General features: G+C 35.4%; 3 protein-coding genes across 7 annotated transcripts; 1 reads left to right on the top strand and 2 right to left on the bottom strand.

Moving 5' to 3' along the window:
* The first annotated feature begins 829 nt into the window (after window positions 1-829).
* On the top strand, window positions 830-3,078 carry LOC18045487 (protein LURP-one-related 14). Of its 3 annotated transcripts, none has more exons than XM_024186570.1 (4): window positions 830-849; window positions 1,865-2,256; window positions 2,560-2,793; window positions 2,950-3,078. In XM_024186570.1, the coding sequence occupies exons 2-4, from the start codon at window positions 2,011-2,013 to the stop codon at window positions 3,076-3,078; spliced, it is 609 nt and encodes a 202-aa protein (XP_024042338.1). In that variant the 5' UTR covers window positions 830-849; window positions 1,865-2,010. The 3 variants fall into 3 exon arrangements, with proteins under 3 accessions (XP_024042338.1, XP_024042339.1, XP_006435845.1); XM_024186571.1 differs by lacking the exon at window positions 830-849 and adding an exon at window positions 1,757-1,778; XM_006435782.2 differs by lacking the exon at window positions 830-849 and having other exon boundaries at window positions 1,836-2,256.
* Window positions 3,079-8,712: 5,634 nt separating this feature from the next.
* Window positions 8,713-9,723, bottom strand: LOC18045139 (senescence associated gene 20). Its single transcript, XM_006435784.2, has one exon. It carries the CDS (start codon window positions 9,425-9,427, stop codon window positions 9,050-9,052), a length of 378 nt encoding a protein of 125 aa, XP_006435847.2. The 5' UTR covers window positions 9,428-9,723; the 3' UTR covers window positions 8,713-9,049.
* Window positions 9,724-20,738: 11,015 nt separating this feature from the next.
* Window positions 20,739-23,611, bottom strand: LOC18045140. 3 transcript variants are annotated; one of them, XM_006435787.2, is made up of 2 exons: window positions 23,170-23,611; window positions 20,739-22,650 (listed from the first exon to the last, which is right to left on the bottom strand). In XM_006435787.2, exon 2 carries the CDS (start codon window positions 22,537-22,539, stop codon window positions 20,848-20,850), a length of 1,692 nt encoding a protein of 563 aa, XP_006435850.1. In that variant the 5' UTR covers window positions 22,540-22,650; window positions 23,170-23,611; the 3' UTR covers window positions 20,739-20,847. The 3 variants fall into 3 exon arrangements, with proteins under 3 accessions (XP_006435850.1, XP_006435849.1, XP_006435848.1); XM_006435786.2 differs by lacking the exon at window positions 23,170-23,611 and adding an exon at window positions 23,041-23,161; XM_006435785.2 differs by lacking the exon at window positions 23,170-23,611 and adding an exon at window positions 23,037-23,161.
* Window positions 23,612-23,718: the final 107 nt, after the last annotated feature.

The raw sequence follows: 23,718 nt of genomic DNA on the forward strand, positions 1-23,718 counted from the left end.
AAAAAAAAGAATATATAAGGTTTTTCAATTATTGTGAGTTGATTTTTTTGTTATTCTGATTATGAGTTGTACTTCTTATCTGGGTTTCATGGTTAGAGTTCGTTTGTTCTGTTTGTTTAGAGCTTCCGGTACAAAGTGGAATCTAGGTTGAGGATTTCCGTAGGCAAAGAGACCTTTTCTCTTCCCTATTTTTAGTTTTTTTTTTTAATTTAATTTAATGTTGCTAATTGCAATTTTTTTTTCTTTTGTACCCTCCAATTATCATTTTGGTCGTATTTTCATTTCAAGATTATTATTTTTTGTCCTGCATCTGAGAATGCTATTTTGACTAAATTAGAGTTACAAAATTTTAACAAAAATCATGAAAAATTTATTTTTTATTTTTACTTACGTATGATGATTTAGATATTTTAGTTTTTTTCATATTTTTTGTGTTAAAGATAATTATCCCATTTCAAAAGTATTTATTTAATGCCTATCTATTTCACTGAAAATATTTTTTTTTTGTTAAATATGTTGCAATTGGGTGGTCCACAACACAAGCTGTAAATTAAATTTGACCACAAAACATATAGGCATAAAACTCAAATTTCAATGGCAGTTTTTTTTTTCTTTCCTTTTGGGGACAAACAATTTTTGCAAATTCTCCCCGTTCGCTCTCTTATATCTCTGAGTTTCTTCTCTCCGCCATTGGATGTTTAATTGTTCCTTGCTTTTCTTTCAGAAATTATAATATTATCGTGACACAAAATTTGTGTTATATGCATGGTGCTGCATGTAATATGCAGCCACAAATTTCATATGTAAAGATCAGTTGATTCCACATTTTATTTTTGAAGTTTCAACAAGGTATGTGTTTGAAAATTTTCCCTGTAATTTCACTCATCACAAATTCATTTTTGATATTTTTTGTTTTTTCCATGCTCTTTGCACATTAAATTTTGAAATGAAATAAACAAATTATATTGAAAGAGTAGGCCGCCGCCACCAGGGTGTTGTTGGTACATGATTTTCTGTACATTGCAGCATTTTTTTATACGAGTCTCATTTTGTTGAACAGCATTAATTTTAATTTGTACCTAGAAACTTCTTGATCTTTCAAGCACAATTTATCGCTTTAGAGAATGGGCTCTCTAAACTTTCTACTTTTTTCTAAATAAGGACATCCTTTTATCTCTTTGCATCAAATAGGTCCAAATTTATTTTGAGATGATCAACAAACCATTAAATTATGCTCACAATATACAATTTTAAGTTCTTAACCATCAATGAACACGGAAAAACTTGTTTAGGATGGCCGCATTAGACCATCTAATAAGTATATGTAATATTATTCATGTATTTTTGTTTATTCACTAAATAGATATATGTGAAAAAGTTATTAAATAAATATACAGATGGCATAGTGCGTCCAACCTACATAATTTTTTTTCCTTAACATTTAAGTTAATTCAAAGGATATTTTGATTATTTGAATTGAAATTAGAGGTTCATTGGATACAAATAAAAATATTATGTCTTTAATAGAGAAATGATAAAAACTCAGGAATCCAGTTATTATTAACCCTTTAATAAAGGAAAATGAATGGGGTTGCTTTCCTAACCCATTTTTGCAATATTCATTTTGCATATGATAATGTGCTTACTCATGAAAATTATTTGTTGGAGCTGTTGTGTGTTTCAACATTTTCATGCACTTCATATTTTGTGCTTATTTTCTTAACCACTCCATAACTCTTCCTTGCAACAAACCCATCAAACTCAAAAGGGTCGTCAAGGTTCTTTCTCTTTTTCTTTTTCTTTTTTTTTTTTTTCCCTTTTTGTTTGGTTATAAATTACTAGATTCGATGTGGTGATTTTCCAGGAAATTGATGTGGAGAAAAGCCCTAAAAGAGCTCTAGTTGAAAACCTTTGTAAGAAAGCAAGGAACTCAATTAAGAACGAGATTGGTTATTTGTATCAACACAGCACCAATAACAAAATCAAATTTTTTTTTATCAATTAGTTCCAATGGAAAATTCGGGGTGGGATTATGGAGTTCCCATTATTAACATCGTCGGCGAGAACTTCTGTGTGCCTTACACCATGGAAATGCTTGTGAAGAAGAGGATTCATGGCATGTCTAATGCACATTATGATGTTTTTGACATCAGTGGAAACCTGCTTCTTCAGGTTGATGGCAGTCTATGGAAATTTCAGAAGAAAAGAGTCATGCGCGATCCCGCGGGCATCCCTCTCCTCACCATGCGCCAAAAGGTATGCAAATGCTTTAGCCGTTGTGCTGTTTAAATTAACATAACAGTTGCAAACGATGGTAATCTTTTAAAAGAAAACTATTTTTTAACTTGATTTGACCTTATCAGTCATTTCTATGGCGTTTGTAATTTCCAAAATGAGAATTAGAACAATGAAATGTTATTTCGGACTAAAACAAAGCGACTGTTTTAATTCTTTTCTTCTTTTAAAATTAACTCGAAGCACGATGGTTACAAACAAGCCGTTTTAAAGAAAAAAAAATATAATCCTAACAACTTGATATTGATCTTGAATTCTTGATAGTCATTTAAATGGCGAAAAGAGTGGACGGTTCATCCCGGTGAAAGCTCAGAAGATAGCAACGACATTCTCTTCAGAGTTGAGCAGCCCAGCCCTCTTCATATTAAGACAAAGCTTGAAGTGTTTTTGCCCAACAACAACAATATTGGCAAAAGGGCACCCGATTTCTACGTCACAGGAAGTTTTACTTCTCTATCTTTCAAGGTTTACAGGGGAAAAACTGTCCTTTGCCAGGTAGTAGTCCCCTGGGCAGTTGCTTTTACTACTAGTAACTCTCCAGGATCTTAATCACACAGCCAGCTAGCCCGGAGCTTTTATTTATTTTTTATTTTTTTGTGTTTCAGGAATTATGGAATAGAACTATTTTGATTTTTATGCTTTTATATTTTACAGGCAAATCACAACTACACATGGGGGAGTATTTGCAAAGGCAAAGAAAATTTCAAAGTAAGAGTGCATCCGGAGGTGGATTATTCTTTCATCACAGCCTTGCTGGTGATTCTTGAAGAGAATGAAACCTGATAATTAATTTGCTTCACAATTAATTATATAAAACTATATCATGTGAGTTTCTAATGGAAGTGATTTTCTTTCTTTTTTTAATTCTATAGTGACTTCTCTGTATATATTATATGTAATGTAATTCTAAACTTTTTAATCAATTGGCTTTTGATTCCTATATATATTATTAGAGAGCTTCTTTTATCTCCTCTATTAGTTTCTTTTTCCTTTAATATATGTACGTGTATATATATATATATATATATATATATATATGCGCGCGCATATTTTCTTTTTTTCTTGCTTTTGTTTCCTTTTTTTGTGGTAAAATAAATTTATTAGGAAAATGATAAAAGAACTAAAAGAAGACAAAGGGGCGGCAGAAACGCAGCGCCCACTGTCGTTTTACGCGTTTCCTTTGTGTTCTTTTAGTTCTGCGTGGGGCCATAATAAATAATAAAATAAAGAATTGTTAAATGGAAAGCAGATCATCTCTTTTCATTTTTTATCTCCTCCCTCCCCAGCCATATTTTCCTTTCCTTAGTTTACTCCCCTCCTTCGTTCTTCCCTTTCCGTTCATCTGGAAGGAAGAGGAAATCGACCCCCAGCAATTGGTCATCATTCCTGCCCGGCTGGGGATCCAGATCTAACTTCTTCCTTGTGATAAGCGAGATGCAGAGAAGGACTCGATTTTTCCTTGTTAAATGCAGATGGCTCACGTTAAATGAGAGGTGAGAGGTGGAGAGAGAGAAGACAACAAGAAAAATCGGAACTAAAAAAGTGCTGCTATTGTCATCTCCTTTTGTTACTTTTGTGGGTTTTTTTCATTATTTTAATATTTTTTTAATTTATTTTTTAAATGAAAAAAGTAACTGACAAAGGATGATGTATGGAGTTGAAGCAACAGACAAAGGGACTCACGTTTCTGTCGTCCCTTTGTCATCAAAGAGTTCAAATAGCATAACTCTATTTATTAAGCATGTCCCATCAGCCCAATACTGGAATTTGTTAAGGTTTTACAAAAGAGTGGGACTATTAGCACCCCTCTAAATATTTCTTAACACCCATTTTCTTAATTAACTCCATTAATTTTTTTTTAAAAATTATATAATTCTTTTAACACCTCCATCAATAACAAAAATACCCTTAATTAGAACTTATTGTGTAAAACCCATTCTTTATTTTTTATTATTAAAATCTATTGCAATAATGGGGTCCCTTACATTTGAAAGAAAAAATAATGGGTTTTCATTTTCTCTATTATAGTTATTGGTGGTAAATTCCTTACACGAAAATTAGAGGAAAAAGCAACCTATTTAATTTCTAAAATGTTAGATTTTACAAGAGAAAAAAATTATTGGACTTTTGAGTGGTGGTTTAATTAAAAATTGTCCTATTATGTAATTTTAATAAAGGTTAAAATTGTAAAATAATTAAAGGGGTTTTAAGAGGTATTTAGAGGGGTGCCAATAGTCATACTCTTTACCAAAAATAAAAAAGGACCCAAAGAAATAACGGTCCACCATAGGGCCAACATGCATATCAATCCAGATTTATGCAGAGCTTACTTCGTACACCCCTGCAAAAATTGTACACCCCAAGCCAGGCACCGTGTGAAATTGTATTCTATATGTAGACGAGAGTTTTGTTCTATTCCCCCCCTTTTTTATTATTTTTTTTCACACTGTTGATACCAAAATTTGGCTTAACGATGTGATTGAATTTTTGGGGGACATGGCTATAAAACCTTCTCAAGATAGTGTTGTATCACTTCGAAGCCAAGTTTTTTGATTTGCAAAATAAGAAAGTCATAAGGGTGTCAAGGTTGGTATTAGTAAAGACTCTTTGATACTTAAATCAGAAATCATGAGTCTTATCGATAACAATTGAAGGAAAAAAAGACTTAAGGGACAGAAAGAGCACTAGTTTATTTTTTTGCTTGCAAACCAGAATATCTTACCTTGTATACAGAGCCCTTCTTTTACTAAAATGACTTACAGAGTTCATGTCGTATTTAGAATATTGTCACGATGTGCCATATAGACAAGAGTACGGGAAGTTGTTTAAAATTGGATATTATAATTATTTTCTTCTTTGGGTTTCGATCTCCCACTGATGTATAAGGTCGGAAAAATAGGGTACAACACACATCATAATTATTCATTAATTAACAATCATGCATAAATTTAATATAAAAAAAAAAATTTTGATCAAAAACTTATAAAAATGCATAGAGATTCATTAAAGTTAGAATAAGTTCTCATTTGAAGTGTTCAATCTCAAAATTCTGAGTTTTATTGATTTTGATACAATCAAGTTGTTGCGTATGTACAAAAAGTCTTCGCGTAAGCCTCAAAGTGACAGAATTAATTTTCATTTTTCTCATAATTATCGATAAGCATCATGATGTATACTAATTTCCCAATTATTTTAGCTTAATGTTTTACTAATAAGTCTATAAGTATTGAAGCTTATCAAACATTGGACGATTTGATCACTGTGATAAGGATGCCATCGTATTCAGAGTCAATACGTCAATTTGGTCATTGATTGATTCTCTTTTGTGCAAGTTTTCAACCAATACATTATATATACAGTAATGTAATTGTCAATCGATTTTGGCAGGTACCACAAGGGGGAAAAAAAGAAAAGAAAAGAAAAAGCTTGTTTAACAAATTGGCAAAATTCGGAGAGAATAGATTTAAGTCTCGATTTTAGCATTGTTGGTCAATCGAAAAAGGGATTTAAATTACTTACCGGCCGTAAGTATCGTAAAACATATTATCACAATCTTCATTACTCATTAGTCATTTTATTATGATTCTCATGTTAGGGTATGCCTTAATCTTTTTTTTTTTTTGTATATTTTTCTCTTAATTGGAGGTTTTGGTTTTTGTCCCCCTCCTTGTATCTTTCATTATCTTTAATAAATGACAGGTAGGGGTCTCGCCTAACCCCCACCTTAGAGTGGTATGCTTATTTAAAAAAAAAAATTAGCAAAAACAACTTAACAAGGTTTTAATTGTTGGATATGGATTCTTCATCAACTTACCATCAGCATATTCCTTCACAAGAAATAAATTTCTTGCCCTTTTTTCCGGGAATTAAAGTGGGTAGATTCTTGGGGAAAAGAAAAAGAAAATGAATAAAAGAGGCACCCACTATGCTCCCAACATAACCATTCTCCACACACAAAGTATATCTTGGTAAAATCAATGTCATTGAGCAATTTAAGATTACAAAAATAAAATATACGATCGATGTTGCATCGATGATGTTGTAAGATACCTTAAACGTCTTAACATAATCTTCTTGAATTAATATACCCTTATAAGCAATTTTATAGGAGAACAACAAATTAAATATCAAATATTTTTATACTAACCTGATTAATTAATTAGCATATAAGAATTAAGATTGCAAGAGCATGTTGCTGTTGGAATTTTCGGGAAATAAGGATGTTGTGCCAAAGATTTTGTGGAATAATTTTGACAAATAACTTTTGTATATAGGAATCAAATACCATATATGCCATAAGATTTTTTTTTTTTAATTTTTGGTCCCCTTTTCATCAACTAAATGAGGTAACAAGAATATACCCTTCATTAAGCATATTGTTATTCCTTACTCCTTCTGAATTTATAATAATCTCTACATATTCATATGTAAGTGATAAGAGAGAAAATGAAAAAGAAAAAAAAAAGGTTTGAGCTCTTATCTTATTATTAAAAACATGAAAATGGAACGGATTATAAATTTAATTATGTTGTATTGTAATCGATTAGTAAAATCATAGTTCTTGGATAAAAAATAAATAAATAAATAAAGGGTAAATCTCGTTTTATTCTCATACTTTGAAAAGTACCTAAAAGTCCTAACTTTTTCTTTGTTTTCACAATAATACCCTTACAATAATATTCTTGAGAATATTAGTGAAAAGAAAAAAATAATTTATTAAATCAGCCTTAAAGTAAAATAAAAGTTAGTGTGATTTTTTTGTTATTATTTTACTTTTAGGATTAATTTCTTTATAAATAATAATGATTAAGATTGTTATAATGGTATTAAATATTACTTGAAGTTGGTTGGTATTAATTAATCTATGAATAATAATTAACAAAAGATTATGTAAAGTTTATCTTTTAAGCTTGAGTAATACACAAATATACGTTAGTGCTTTCGATATTCCATAAGGAATCAAAATCAAATGACTTCGTTTAATTATTTAATTGAAGACAAATCAATTTGCATCAACTGTCATTCATTTCATATTGGGAATTGAGTTTTTTTAGAATCTGTGGGCTAATAATTAAAATCCAACAAGTAGATTAAGGGATATGAGAGCCGTGCCACATTGAAATTGAACATTGAATTTGGATAAGTAGAAAGGATATACGTATTAAATATTAATGCATGTACCGTGACAAACTGTTCTTGATAAGTTATTCAAATCAAGAAAACGAAAATTTACCTAATTTGAAAATTAAACAAGAATTTTCTTAATTAAACAAGAATTTTCTTAATTAAAGAATAACAAATCTATAGATTCGTAATTTAAAACCTATAGATATAAGTATTTTATAACTGCTATACTTACTTGAATAATAGTTCGCCAATGTTATCTAATCTTAAGATTAATTAATAAAATTGGCAAATGTTCATGATATAAAAAAACATCAAGACCTCAAGATTTATCCACTAGATCATTTTGATTTTGTTAGTAATTTTTTAATATTAATATTACTATAATGTCCACTAAATCAAGATTAATGTCTTATAACATCCACTAAAATCAATGTTTTACAATAATTTCTAAATAAATGAGATTTATTGAAAAAAGTTTAAATGGTCATTTTTGAAACAATGTACGTTTAATTATTCATATTTTAAACGATAAGTTGTAAACATTTATTGGAACCTTGAACATAATTCATACAGAAAATGGTCCCAAAAGCCCAAAAAAAAGAAAAGAAAAAAGAAAAAAGGTGGGTCACGACGTCACGTATAAGCTGTGATCGATGCTGATCATCTTATCGTCGATGAGATCATGCTTTTCTGATAATACCCTCTCGTGTGGACCAACCCATCTTTTTGTATGTGAACACAATTAGCTGTCATAAAAAATCATCGTACACGTGGCAAGCGAAGTTCGTTGATTATTTAAAAAGCCCTGTTTTAATAATTACAAAATGCCAATCCAAAACGTCTGTTTGCTCTTTTTTTTATTGGGAGACTCATTCCACTTTTTCAGCACCTTGTCACGTCTTTTTTCTTAATTTCTCCATCAACTTTCTCTTTTTTAAAAAATGAAAGAGATTTCTGAGTCAAAATAAATAGCTAATCTCCAGTTCTTTTCAATAAATTTTTCCGAATAAAATTTGCAATGATTTATAACAATTTTTGGATGGTACCGAAACGTCCCAACTCGCAAAACCCCAAACATATGACTAATTAAATTAGATTTTAATACTCGTATAATTAAAAACAATCTAAATAAAATGTCCCACACGTAAAAGGGCTTACAAAATGAAAGGCATTGATGGGTTTGAACATAAATAAGACTTCAAAATCGTCATCAATCACCGTCCATTTTGGTGATAGGAACCACACCAACAACACCAAAATGTGAGAAGCAAAAACAAAACCAATAACAAGTTTATTAAAACAACCAATTTTTATTCGATAATCAAAGCACCAATTAACATAAACAACAGCTGGATACAACCAACCGAGTTCGGGTTCACACATCATGATCCGACCCGGAAAGACCAACATATCAAACAAACAAACCCGGAAAGCCAGACACAAAAATAAAGGCGAAAACAACCCAAAGCACTCCCCCAACCAGGGCCTCAGTCACTCACATCTCTAAGCGACGGCCCACACGGGGGCGACACGCGTCACGTGCAGCCTTTATTTATATGTTAATATGGTATAATATTATAATACACGCGGCTGCACAGGATCAATCTCGGTCCCTTTTTTGGTTTGCTTAGAGAGCGAGAACCAAACCCGGGACAGATTTACCGTCCCGGTTGGAGACGCTGCTCTCCCAAACGGAGGGGCAATGCACCGGATTAATCTCCGCTGTTGATGGGAAATCAGAGGGTGGTGATTTCTTCCTCTGACTTTGGCCAGACAAGTCTTTACCGAAGCGGGTGACGGTAAGCGAAGTGTTGAAGTATTCTCTGACTTGAGTAATTATCCCATCAGCGACCGTCCAGGCGTGGACCCAGCTGATTTGACGGCTGTGATCACAGCCCTCGGCGAGGACAATGGGCCCGAACGATGTGATCGAGAGAGGAACGAATACGAAGGAGCTTTGCGATGCTGACGATGCGGTGGTGCTGCCGGTGAGAAGGTGCATCATAAACTGGTGGGTCGGCGGGCCATGGAACCACCACTCTAGGTCCGGGGCAAGGATCTTGTGTACCGTTTCAACGTCTCGAGATTTTAAGGCATCATACAGAGCAAGAACCACGCGCTGGTTCTTGTTTTCGGAATCTTCCGGATTTTTCTGCTGAGAGTTAGCCAGTTCTTGACGGAATAGCCTTAAAAAATGGCAACAACAAAAACAGAGAAACTGAAGATGAAATGAATTTGTTTTGTGATTCTGGATAAGGGTTACCAGAGAGAACTGGTGATGGCTTTTCCAAGTTTGGGTGGGAACCGTGGCTTATATAGACAGGATTGGGATTTGGGAAGGGCATTTGAGTGATATAATTATTAAAGTATGGGCATTTTGGGGTTGTCGGCGTTGAGGGTGTCGACGTGGTGTAACGTGGTTGGTTTCATTGCACAGCGGCCGAGGTTTGTGTTAAAAAAAAATTTCGTTTAGCACACGTTTTTGCCGCGAGTGAGGACCGGTAAGCAGTGAGCAAATTTTCAAGCCAACTCGGTTTGACTCTTTGACCAAATCTCAATGATTACGTCATTGTACTTTTGGTAATTATATCCGGTTCCTACAAGTTTAAAGCTTTCTCAAATGTGGGCATAGTTTGTTCATCTGTGTGAAATAGGTACCTGATCGAATGATCCTATGGAAGCAAATGGAATACCCTTCTAGTGTTTCTATTTTTTTCTTCTTCTTTTTTTCTGGAGTTGAGACTGATACGACACTCTTTGAGCGAGTGCAGGCTCCAATCGGTGGGGAAGAGAATTTGAAGAAAGAAAGAAAAATGGGACAGGGGAGTTGCAGAGAAAAAAAAGAAGATGAAGTTGAGAAAAAGACAAAATGTTATATTTCTTGAATGACCTCACGGGTCCCTTGACAATACAAATATATTCTTCCTGCCGAAACAGCCACACACCCTTAACTAACTAAATATAATAAAATCGATAATAACAGCAAAACAATAATTGAAACATGACAATATTCGTTATTATGATATCCCAAGCATTCTCGAACTTTCTTCAAATAACAAAGTCTTTGAGCCATCCTGGTTTCTTTCTCGTGCGAGCTGGACCTGTCTTGAGCTGCTCTCTAGCTTGAGTCTCATTCAAGGGTTGGGCTTCTTCCATTTCTGTAGGCTGGGTTTCTTCCCTTGCTGTCTCCTAGAGCTCGATATGATTCACGGCAATGGGCCAAGTCGTATCATTCCCTATTCCTTGAAAGTGTACCTTGTCCTCAAGGTGTAGTGCAGGATAGAGTTTACGAAATTCCTTAAAGTCCTCCCAAGTTGAATTTTCTAGTGAGCTATCAGACAATTGCACCAAAATTTATGGAATTTCTTTGCCTTATCGAAGTATCTTTTGCTCAGCACAAATAACAATTGGCAGTGAAATGGGCTTGTTATCCACACTTCCTGGAGGCAGTGAATAAACGTCAATGGAGGAGTTTCCCACATAAGGTTTGAGTAAGGAAATATGAAACACCAGGTGAATTCGACAATCCGTGGGTAAATCTAACTTGTAAGCAACAGGTCCAATGCGCTCAACCACGTCGAATGGTCCATAATAGGGCCTTGCCAGCTTGTGAGATGAGCATTTAGCAACTGATGCCTGACGATATGGCTGAAGGCGCACCAGCACTTTATCACCCACCTGCAATTGAGCCATTCGGTGCTGTGCTTGTCGCAAGTTCTCTTTCAATAAGCCAAGCATGGAATCCCTCTCAATTAACATGTCTTCTAAAGCTTGGATTGAAGTAGGGCCCTTTGAGTAACTTGGAATTGTAGGAGGAAGTCGGCCATAAAGGGCTTGAAAGGGAGTCATACGCAAGCTGCTGTGATAACTTGTATTGTAGCAAAATTCAGCCCAGCCTAAAAAGGAAAACCATGTATGTGGCTTGTCTTGTGTGAAGGCTCGTAAATATTGCTCAAGCCCCCTGTTAACTACTTCGGATTGGCCATCTGTTTGAGGGTGATAGGTCGTGCTGTGGCGTAACTGTGTCCCACTTAATTCAAACAATTTTTGCCAAAAGTTGCTCATGAAGATAGGATCACGATATGAAATTATAGAGCTAGGAAATCCATGTAACTTTACAACCATGTCAGCAAATAAATTTGCTGTTTTGACAGCAGTAAATTGAGAAGGCAAGGCTCCAAAGTGAGCTGACTTTGATAAACGATCTACAACAACTAGAATTACTTCAAATCCTCTCGAAAGTGGCAGCCCTATAATGAAATCCATGGTTAACTCATCCCAAACTAATGAAGGAACAAGCAAAGGTTGTAACAGACCCGCCGGCACTTGAGTTGAATATTTAATTTGCCGGCAAACAAGGCAAGCGGCTACATGTTGCTCAACATCTTTCCTCATCTTAGGCCAAAAGAAAGTAGATGAAAACGTACCAATGTCTTTTTAATACCAGCATGTCATGCCATAGGTGTCTCATGAAATTCTTTGAGTAGCATAGTTTTTAATGATGAGTGGGGGCTGAGATAATACCGATGTCGAAATAACAGTAACCCTCCTTGAACTGAGAAATTAGAAGTGAGTGAATCGGCTGCATACCTCTGATGGAGTTGCTTCATATAAGGAAGGGAGCCATTTTCCTTGTCCAGAGCTGCCAATATTTCACTAGAAGGTTGACTTACCAACGACAAACAAAGAGCTGTTGGTTTGGGTTCTTCAGTCACATTTTCCTCATGAATTCGAGATAAAGCATCAGCAGCTTTATTGGAGTTACCAACTTTATAATCAATTCTGAATTGATAACCCATCAACTTGTGAATGTAAAATTGCTGCTCTGGTGTGTGAATAACTTGTTGAAATAATTCCTTTATGCTTTTATGGTCAGTGCGTATAAAGAAAAATCAGCCAATGAGGTATTGACGCCATTTTTGAACTGCAACGACAATAGCATATAATTCCTTCAAATATGTCGAGGATGCACGCATTCGAGGACCCAACTTTTTGTTAAAATAAGATAGAGGATACCTGGCTTGCATTAGCACAGCACCGATCCCAACATTAGAAGCATCAGTCTCAATAACGAACTCCAAGGTAAAATTTGGCAAGTGAAGTACATGAGCTTCCACAAGGGCCTTCTTTAATGCTTGAAAAGCTTGAGTAGCTGCAGGATTCCAATGAAAAGCCTCCTTACAAAGCAACTCAGTGAGAGGAGCTGCGATGGTTGCATAGCCTTGAATAAAACGTTAGTAGTACTCGGTCAGCCCCAAGAATCCTCTCAGTTGCTTCACTGATTTCGGTAAAGGCCAATCCACCATGGCTGTGATCTTTTGAGGATCCGTATGTACTCCTCGAGCCGACACTATATGGCCCAAATAATCAATTGATTCCTGATAAAATAAACATTTGGAGAGTTTGACATAAAATTGAGATGTGTATAAACAACTCATGACCTGCTCCAAATGATACACATGATCAGCCAATGATGCACTATATACCAATATATCATCAAAAAAGACAATAACAAATTTGTGTAAAAAAGAAGCAAATAGCTAGTTCATTGTTGCTTGAAAGTGGACGGCGTGTTGGTCAAACCGAACGACATAACAAGAAACTCGTAGTGTCCTTCATGCGTGCGAACCGTTGTTTTATAAGTATCCCTCTTGTGAACTCTTATCTAGTGATATCCGGCTCGTAGATCAAGTTTGCTGAAAATCCGAGCACCGCCCAGTTCGTCAAACAATTCATCAATGGTGGGCATGAGAAATTTGTCCTTTACTGTCACCGCATTCACAACGTGGTAATCCACACAGAATCTATATGAGCCATATTTTTTCTTTACTAGCATTACGGTGAGGAAAACGGGCTTTGGCTGGGTTTTATGATGCCTTGGGTTAACATTTCTTTCACCAATTTCTCCATTTCGGTTTTCTGAAAATAAGGATACCAATACGGGCGAACGTTGACTGGTTTGGAATTGGGATAAGATGTATTTTGTGATCAAATAATCGTTGAGGGGGAAGACTAGTGGGTGAAGCAAATAATACTTTAAATTTTTTAAGGAGAGTAGTAATAGATTCAGGCAATGACTCTGGAAATGCTAAGTCATTATCCGGTAATGTGTTGGTAGATGTGTGAGTTGCTGTTGGTTCAGTTGGTAGAGAATGAAGTTCAAATAAGCTGTCGATTTTGGCATTTGATAACAAGGCCTGAAACTGATTAAAAGAGATCAGATTTGGGTTTGGAATTGGGTTTCCACGTAAAATAACAGATTGTCCCTCTCACTTAAAGTCCATCGTCATCTCAGAGTAATCCATAGAAATTCTTCCCAAGCTTTGTAACCATTGAATCCCAAAGACAACATCTGGGCCTTCAATTGGCAAAAGGAAGAAGTCCAAAAGAAATTCATGCCCCTGCATATTGATAGGCACCTTAGGGCAGAGAAAACGACAAGTGAGAAAATCACTATTGCCAATGTAAACTCGAAAAGGAGTTATAGCTTGAACGGAAAGGCCAAGTCGTTCAGCCAATGGCGGCTTAAAAAAATTATGAGTACTGCCACTGTCAATTAACACCTAAAACTAATAGCTGGCAACGAAGCCCAGCACCCTTAAAGATCATGGATTAGATTGTCCAGTCAAGGCATTCAAACTGGATATGTCAGCTGTGACTACTTCTCCTGGTTGTTCATGAATAAAAGTGTCATCACTCGGCTCATCATCTTCATCATCGGTACCCATTAGTAACAGAAACTTGCTACGACAACGATGTGTGGCATGATATTTTTTGTCGCAATTGTAACATAGCCCTTTTTCTCTTTTCTCTCTTAACTCTACTGGAGTTAATCTACGAATGGGCATAGTAGGAGTAGGCAATAATGGGGGTTGATGTGGTTGTTTAGTGGCCGAAAAACTAGGAAAAGGACTTGTTGTTGGGGTTTTATGTGCAGGATTCGGTGAAGCAGTAATGGTGGATTGGTGAGTGTGAGTAGATGAAGGTGTCCATTTTGTCCAAGATCGGCTGGAGGTCTTGATTTCTTCCGATCGTGCCTCATACGCTTTGGCTAAAGCAAAAGCCTCCATGAGAGATGTGGGTCTTGCAAATAATAGTTCTCGCCGGATATCGGGTTTCAAGCCCGTGATAAAGAAACTAACCAGCAGTGGTTCGGAGATCCCCGTGACCTTGTTCATCAAATCCTCAAAGGCGGATTGAAAATCAGCAATAGTCGATGTTTTTGGGTAAGTTTGGAGAGGTTACTGTTAACATATATGTTTCCATAATATTGATTTTGATGATAACAAACAAAGTTAAGAATGATTAATTTTTTAAGCTCAAATTATTTAATATTCTTTTAAATAAATCATTATTTTCACATTATAAATGTTTTGTATTTAATGGAAAAATGATTTTATGAAATTGATTGTTTTTATTCTTTTTAAATAAATCATTAGTTTCACATTATAAATGTTTCATTCTTAATGGAAAAATGATTTTATGAAATTGGTTGTTTTTCAAAGTTTATGGTTTAATTGAAAGAATTTCGAAAACTTTGAAATAAACAAGTATTGCTTGAATTTTGGTAAAGGACTTATTTGAAAAGTGTCATAACATTTTTGGGCTATAACATAATTTTAAAAAGTTTTGGGATTAACAAAGCATTACTTAAAAATTCTAAAATTGGACCTATTTGCAAAGTTTCATGACGTGTTGGGCTATGGTACAGTTTTGTAAAGTTTTGGGGTCAAACTGTAATTTTAGAAAATAGTGCACTGTGCAGGTTACTATAGCAATCACTGTAGCAAACGGCTAACCGTTTATTTAAAAACGGCTAACCGTTTATTTAAAAAGGCTAACCGATAATTTCCAGAAAGCATGTTCTTTAAAGTATTGTTAATATGATGATTCTGGAAACTAACGGTGAACCGTTTATTGAAAACGGTTAACCGATTATTTCCAGTTTGCTAACCTTGAACCGTTTAGTAAGAACGGTTAAACCAAATTTGTTTTGCAGGTCTCTGGAAATTAACGGCGAAAGGGTAAGCCTAAACGGCTAACCGTTTATTTGAAAATTAGCCCAACGGTAACTTTGACCAGCCCAAACGGTTAACCGTTAATGGTTAACGGCGAACCATTTTCGTGCAGACAATCTATAACGGCTAGTTTTTCAGCTCCAACTATAAATAAGCTCAATCCAATTCAAACAAGAAGAATTCCAACGATCATCATTGAGCAAAATATTGAGAATACAACTTTCATTGAGCTTTAAATCTTTGTATTCATCTTATTCATTCACACATTGAGCTTTCACTTGTGATCAAACACATTGTGTGAGAGAGATTCATTTGTAATCTTTTTTGTAAAATCAAGTTAAAAGATTGTAAGTGTTGGGATACACTTGGGTTAAGAGATTGGGGATAATCTCTTGTTGTAAAGGTCCATTGACACCTTGGAAGTCAATTGTAAGCGTTTGAAGCCTTGGAGGCTTGCTTAGTGGAATCCTCAAGCCCGGTGTGCTTGGAGGCGTGGACGTAGGCGGGGATTGCCGAACCACGTAAAAATCCTTGAGTTTGCTTTCTCTTCCCCTACTCATTTATTATTGTGCTTTTATTGAATTTATTGTTTTCGAATTTATTAAGGCATTAGATTAAATTGTTGTGTGGTTTGCCTAAGATAATTTTTAAAATCCCAATTCACCCCCCTCTTGGGTTGCCTAGTTAGTATTTCAGTTACCTTGATGATCTTCATACATAGATGTACCAAATATTTGCTTAAGATTGAGTAAAAAAATTTGCCAAGTGCTTAGCAAGTTGTTGGCCTTCATCCATTGATACCATGCTGCTACTTTCCCCTCCATGTGAAAAGATATAATACGGAGGCGTAAATGGTCAGGGGTGCCATGAAAATCAAAGAACTAGTTGATGCGAAAATCCTAACCATTCGGATCAGCGCCATCAAATTTGGGGACATCTATTTTCATAGAATGCAATAGAGGAGAGATATCAGCAACACTTGACAGTACAAGCGAAGATGTCGGTTCCGGCACCGTTGGACGGGAAGAACCCACTGAAGATTTGGGAACGTAACTCCTCAAATCGAGAATCAACTATGGACATATATTGCTGTAAGGTCTGATAAACAGCAAGCGTTTGATTTTCAATGAGTGTCTTCATGGTAGAGAGAATCGCTGAATCAATCGTTGGCTCTGTGATAGTCATTTTTTTTTTGTTTTTTTTATGTGTAAAGAGATGAAATGCAATGAAAGCACCAGTTGATATAACACTCTTTGAGCGAGTGCAGGCTCCAATTGGTGGGGAAGAGAATTTGAAGAAAGAAAGAAAAATGGGACAAGGGAGTTACAGAGAAAAGAAAGAAGGCGGAGCTGAGAAAAAGACAAAATGTTATATTTCTTGAATGACCTCACGGGTCCCTTGACAGTACAAATATATTCTTCCTGCCGAAACAGTCACGCACCCTTAACTAACTAAATATAATAAAATCGATAATAACAGCAAAACAATAATTGAAACAGGACAATATTCGTTATTCTGATATCCCAAGCATTCTCGAACTTTCTTCAAATAACAAAGTCTTTGAGCCATCCTGGTTTCTTTCTCGCGCGAGCTGGACCTGTCTTGAGCTGCTCTCTAACTTGAGTCTCATTCAAGGGTTGGGCTTCTTCCATTTCTGTAGGCTGGGTTTCTTCCTTGCTGTCTCCTGGAGCTCGATCTGATTCACGGCAATGGGCCAAGTCGTATCATAGACCCTCTCTTAAATTTTAGTTTATTGATCATGTACCACATGCCTATTATTCTAGTGGATGGTTAAGATTTGACTACCTCTAATAATTTAATCAATTAATTGCTAATTATCAACATGAATTTTACTCATAAGAAGTTTACATAATAATATTATGATTTTTTTTAGTATTAAATCATAATATATTGACACTTAGCATAGAAAATTTATCGAAACCTTATCTAATAGTTATGTTGTGGCACTACCTGAGTATTTGAACTTAAAATGAGTTGAATTTATTTTTAAATAATTCAAAGAATATTATTACTTACACTATAGAAAAAGAACTTAAAACCTATACTTGTATGTGTAAAAAAGAGAGTGGCTTACCTCTAAATTAATGAGTTTTTCACAACATTATTTTAGTTTAAGGTTAAACTCTTATATTTTTTACAAAAAAAAAAAAGAAAAATAAAAAAGGATAAATAAAAAGAAAAGAAAGTAAAATATTTTATTACCATGCTCCGAGAGTAATCTGATCTGACTGTTAAATGACAATCATTTGAAATTAAAATTCTGGGATACAATTTGAGATGGCCAGCATTACTCTAGTTAGTGGTTAGGGACCTTTTTGATAAAAATAGAAAAACTATGCCTTTATTTGAGAAAACTATAAAATCCGGGTCAGATGTTATAATTCCGCGTTTTCCGTGAAGTTGTCGCTAGTATTATTTTCGGCTTCTCATTAGCTTTTCTTCAATCGTCAGCAAGATTTGCTTTAGAGATAATAGTGGATTGTTTTGTTTTAACTTTTAAGCTTACTCTATGGGTTGCGGCAAGAAAGCTCAATTGTGCAAAGTCAATTTAGTTGGCATTAACTTGCCCAAAAAAAAAAAAAAAAGAATAATATAGTTTTAACAATAGCCTATTTGATTAAATCCCATTAATTTTTTTTTCCGAAAAAAAAATCCCATCAAAATTTCGGTCCAAATTTTGAAGGAAATGTCAATATTTTTACTAAATGATGTTTTTAGCAGTCCACCTTTTAGTCCTGTGTAATGAATAACAGGGGTCCACTCCATTCCAATTTGCAAGTGATACGAAGACAAATTGGGTTTTGTCTTTTACAATAGAGATCAAAATGTCTTCGTAAACTACAGACTGGAGCCTGACAAAAGCGAAGCATTAAAATAAATGTTGAGTTGATTTGCAGTGTGATGTGATCAAGATCAGAGGGTTGCGAATGAGGAATGCTCTAGAGTAAGCAAGTTCAGTCCTTGAAACGTGGTCCACTGCTTACTTATCCAACGTTATTGCGGTTGCAATCATCACATCTTCAAGGAAACTGAGCTGTTTCCTGCCATCCGAAAGCCATATAGCCAGCCCATCAATAGGAAACCGATATGTTCTCCCTTTTCCTTGCTCAAAGAAGAGGAAAAGGCTTAAAAAACAAGATAAGAAATATGGAGGAAATGCGCATAAGCAAAAAAATTAAAATCTCATCAAGCACCACCCATGACGGTTAGTCGAATGACTAGACTTATAATTTGCTCTCATAAGATTCGAGGTTCGTCATTCCAGCCCTATGTCTATTTCTGATAAACTAATCTAGACGGAGTCTAGACAGATATTCAACAAAAGGTTATTGAGAAAAAAAAAAAAAAAGGAACACCCTTTAAGCAAATGCAATTTTCATTTTGTTGCATTCTATAACTTAGTACCAGAATTTTGGTTGTGCTTTAAATTCTTTACATGTAAACAGCCAATCTGGGGATTAGAGAGGTACATGGCTCCTTTGAAAGGTCAGTAGCCTTCCATGATTTTAAATCCTAGTTTCTGCAACCATTTTCTCCAGCCAACATCATGCAACCAAAAAGTTTTTAGGTATGATGATACAATCTTTACCAGTTTGTATTGTCAATTTGTGCCTCCAAATATAACTACTACTCCCCCTTGCCTCACAGCATAACATGGCATGTATTTATTCAGATATGGCAACAGAAGTTTATAAAAATGTAGACATAAAATAAAAAAGGTGACTGAAAATGCGAAGACAAGAAGTAACTTCCATGATTCTTTTAACTGCTTGCGCAGACATCGGTCATGGAAAAAGCAACAAGCATCAGAAAGTAAGGAACAATGACTCAAACCTAACATTTATTTCGGTAATATCAAATATAAAACAGTTGATCATGCACCTACCCACTAACAACAATAGTGCAAAAAATAATAGCAAAAAGTAGGGTTTTAATACAACAATCAATAACATTGTGTCATCGTGAGCAAAAACAATCAAATTTGTGAGGAGTCATCTTATGTCTCAGAGAGAGTTAGGGATGAGTTCTATTCCACTTGATGGCTCATTTGGACAATCAAACTATAGAATAGCTAATCGTAGAACTCCTGGTATAATCAAGGATCACCCAAGCAAAGATTGGTTGAACCCACGATTTCAATCTTCATCCCACCACATATGATTAGCAAATACACTAAAGTAAGGTTCAATGAATCCGTGCTATCACCATCTACCCTATCGTAAAGAGGGAAGATATTATTTGGTTCCACAACAACACTTAGTTCAAGTTACTCACTGAAGCCTAACTACATGGGTTAAGGCATAAATGCCTACATGTACATGGGAGAGATGCATCATGCCACATACGATTTGATTTACACTGTACACATGGAACTGCTACTAGACATCAACCACCTTAACGAGAATCATGATTACACCAATAAAGTGGCTAGAAATAACAAGAAATGGTATTTCAAACTTATCTTGAGTGTGTCCTACACATATCTATCGACAGCTTGAAATATGACCTATTGGAGAAAAGGACCTATCAGCACCTAATGAAACAGCAAGTCTTACCTTGGTAGAAATTGGTAATAGGAGGAATCAATACCAACAAGCAGAATGACCCCTTCATTATGTGACAACTTAACTACTCTACGTCCAAAAAAGTTTTGGGACGTGTGAGTACTCGAGTAAGTGCGTGTAAAGCAGAGAAAATTTGATGTAAAATGTGTCATAGTATTCTGTAGGAGTCAAATAAAGTCATAGTGCAATCCCTACAAGATCTCTAATGACCATGGTGCTTCATTGATAATTACCAAAGATAGTTAGACAGACATCAGAATACTTATTAGAGAAAAAACAAACCAAAAATTCAGTCCTTGGTCATAAAAAGGTTCCCATCACAAAAGCCCATGAAACTGCTCTTGTTATCAGAGCCAGTGGGATTGAAAAAAGGCTGTCAGTTTAACCAACATATATAAGACAACTGATCTTTCAGAATTAACCAAAATAAACTAAAACTTTCTAGGGAGCCCAACTGATTCTCCAGGTCTAGGTAATAAACCAAGGTCAATTTACTAGACTATGAGAAAACGAGAAAGAAAAGTATATTCACAGATATATCTAACCCTCATGCGAATTACCTATAGTAATCCAGAAAGATTACTACCCTCCAAACTTTTCGGGAATAAGTGCATTTATTCAGCTAAGAATTTAACTATAAATTCAAAGTAATGAATACAGATAGAACAGAAGATAACGTTTTCAAAGTGCCAGATATTTGCATAAAAGAGCATGAAGGTAATAACTGCTTTTGAATTAACTCAAAATACAAACAAAATTTACATAATTGTTTTAACAAAAATTCATATACCATGAAAACTTCAAATTAAAATGATTATTTGCTAAGAATATTCTCTCTGTATCAATGATGGAGCTGGTGGACTCATGGTTTCATCCTTACCTTTTGCAGAGGGCTCCTCTATGGCATAGAGCTGTCTTTCTGGACTATAATATTCCTTCGAAAATCTGCTGGGACTTGGAGGATTACCTATGCTTTTCTTGGGTGTGCTAGAGCTGTTCACATTTGGAGAATTTGGGTCAGATCTGAATTGTACCATTCCATCTTCACGTGGCAAAGGTGACAACTGATCACCATTGTCCATTTGCTTTCGGCAAAACTTATCTTCGATAATCTCATAAGCATTCCCAGTCCGTGCTTCTTGAGCAAGAGTACACCAACAACAGCAAAGCCACAATGTGCAGTCGCTAATTGCTGGATGACCACAACAGAAGTTATAAGCAGGCAAATTGAATCTCTTTCTCAATTGAATCCTCCAAAAGCCCCCATAGAGCAAACCGAATAAGCAAAGAATAATTCCGGTAACAGATAAAGCCTCTCTGGCAGCCTCATTGTCAATATTAACTGCAGCCAAAGTGAAAATCCAGAAAGGAGCCATACAAAACAAGATAAAAGTTGCAATATGAACATACATGTTGCCAAATCCAAGCCTCTCCATATTCCACCCAAAAACACAAAAGGTACAAAATAGAGATAAGTATGCCAGAGATATATCATTCCAAATATCGAGTATCCCACCACTCCATCTTGGTTGATTTACAACCACTTTCTGTTCATCACTTGATGCAAATGAATATCTCTTCTCTAGCGACTTCAATCGTAGTTGGTCTGGCCTAACACTTTCACCTGTAGTGATTGGGACCTGTGCTTCTTCATCCCTTTGAGAATCATAATCTTTTCCAAGGGGGCTCATCATGGAGTAAACACCAGCAAATGCAGGTGCACCTATTGCAACAGATATGCATATCCCAACTCCTATAGCAGGTCGATCAGATCTTCTGTAACCCACGTTTAGACCACAAAGTGCATATTGAGCAAAACAGTTCAGATTGAGCAGAATGACAACGACCATCATGTGTGCCCACTCATGGGGCTTATAAGTCCCATTCTTGCAGTAAATCTTTCTAAGTTTAGCAATGTCTTTAGGACTCCACCTAAAAAGAAGTACGAGGTGGTATAATCTCTTTGGGTGCTGGTACAAACACATAAGAGTAAACAGTGCATTGAGAATTTGATTATTAACTTCAAACCAGACATCTCTTTGGGACTTCCTTGGTATTGCCTTGTTTAACATTCCAGTCAAGACAAGAAACAGAATAGCACCTGAGACAGCAACACAAATGACCCATGCAAGTAAGGCCATATTCATTGGGTTTCTTATCCACTCTTTGCACATTTTCTTGATTGAGACCCAATCAACTTTTCGTGTAAAAACCCCATTCAGGCGGTCTCTAAAACCATGACTACCACTGGAACAAGCCACAGATCGTGAAATCTCATCTCTCTGCTCAGCTATCTGTTTGAATTTGTTCGATGCTGACCCAAACTTGAGCAACCTTATTCGGTTAGGAATAGAACTAAACATATTGACAGACCTTCCTCCAGGTTTTTCACCACTTAGTAGCGTCTTTCGAGAGCTAGAAATGTCAAGTGGGATTTGACCTTGATTCTTTGCTTGAGTATCATTAGATTCCTCAATCTCTTTCTTGTGTTTCCCATTATCAGCTGAAGCCATTCTTGTATCAGAAACTCGAAAAAATGAATGCTACTTTTTGAAGTGTGGTTAATGATTCAGACCCAGATAACACATCCTGTACTTTTGTATCGTTTCCAGCTGAAAATTGTTCTGAACCAAAAATACGGAAACAAGGAATCGATAAGCGTAAAGAAATCAAAACCAAAGATTGAACAATCTCAAGAAGCTTTTCAATCAACAAAAAAAGGAACCCAAGACAGAAATTTGACAGGCAAAAGCTGACCCAATGTCAAGAAACAAACTATAAATCAAAATTTGTGAATAAAAAAGAAGTGATGATACAGTACGTAAACTTGCTTGCAATCCTAAAAATCAAACTCCTTTAAATCCTTAATTCAATGAAAAATTATCAAGCCATACAGCAGTGGCTCGACAAGGAGAAAGAAATAAAGAATGAATTAAAAAAACACACGAAAAGATCAAAAGAAGATGTGAAAACTAATGCGCAAGGAAAGCATACGAAGTTAAAGGCATACCCACATGAACTGGACAACACGATCAGCTAGTAAGGACTATGGTCAATCAACTTTCAAAAAAATACTAAAGACTAAAGTTGAGATATTTTTAATCTTCCTTTTGCAGCTTGAAAGAAAGCATAAGATTCCGTACCAGGCTAAATTGAGCTCCGCAGATAAAAGCTGGAGGGTGAAGAACGAAGAGTCAAGAGTAGGCTACTTGATTTTGTCCATGTGGATGCCGCAAGGTTAGCCGAGCCAACCCACCTTCTTTTACAAGTTCCAACGACTTAACCGTCACAGTTTTGCAGGAGCTTCAAACCGCGTCGTTTTTGCCAGAAAAACATTAGATTTTTTTTAAAAAATTGAATTATTCTCTAATTTCATATTTTTCTCTTTTTGCAGGAAATTATTCTCTATCAAATCATGGTTATGTTGAGACGTGTGACTTGTGAGCACATTGGGCATTAGCGTGCCCCATTGAAAAAGAAAGCTCCAATCAACTTTCTTCTGATTGGGCCAGATGCCCAGGTTGGGTTAAGCATTGATTTAATCAACTTTTGAACAATGTCTCAAAAATTGAAAGCTGGCAAGAATATATGCTCGTCCCGTGACTTAGTCAAATTCAGCTTGATTCTTATTCCTTTCAGGATTTGCTCATAAAACAGTAACACGACTACAAGCAGCAATAGAATTCCATGCA

This window comes from Citrus clementina, unplaced genomic scaffold (genome assembly GCF_000493195.1).
Source record: "Citrus clementina cultivar Clemenules unplaced genomic scaffold, Citrus_clementina_v1.0 scaffold_4, whole genome shotgun sequence".
Taxonomy (NCBI): domain Eukaryota; kingdom Viridiplantae; phylum Streptophyta; class Magnoliopsida; order Sapindales; family Rutaceae; genus Citrus; species Citrus x clementina.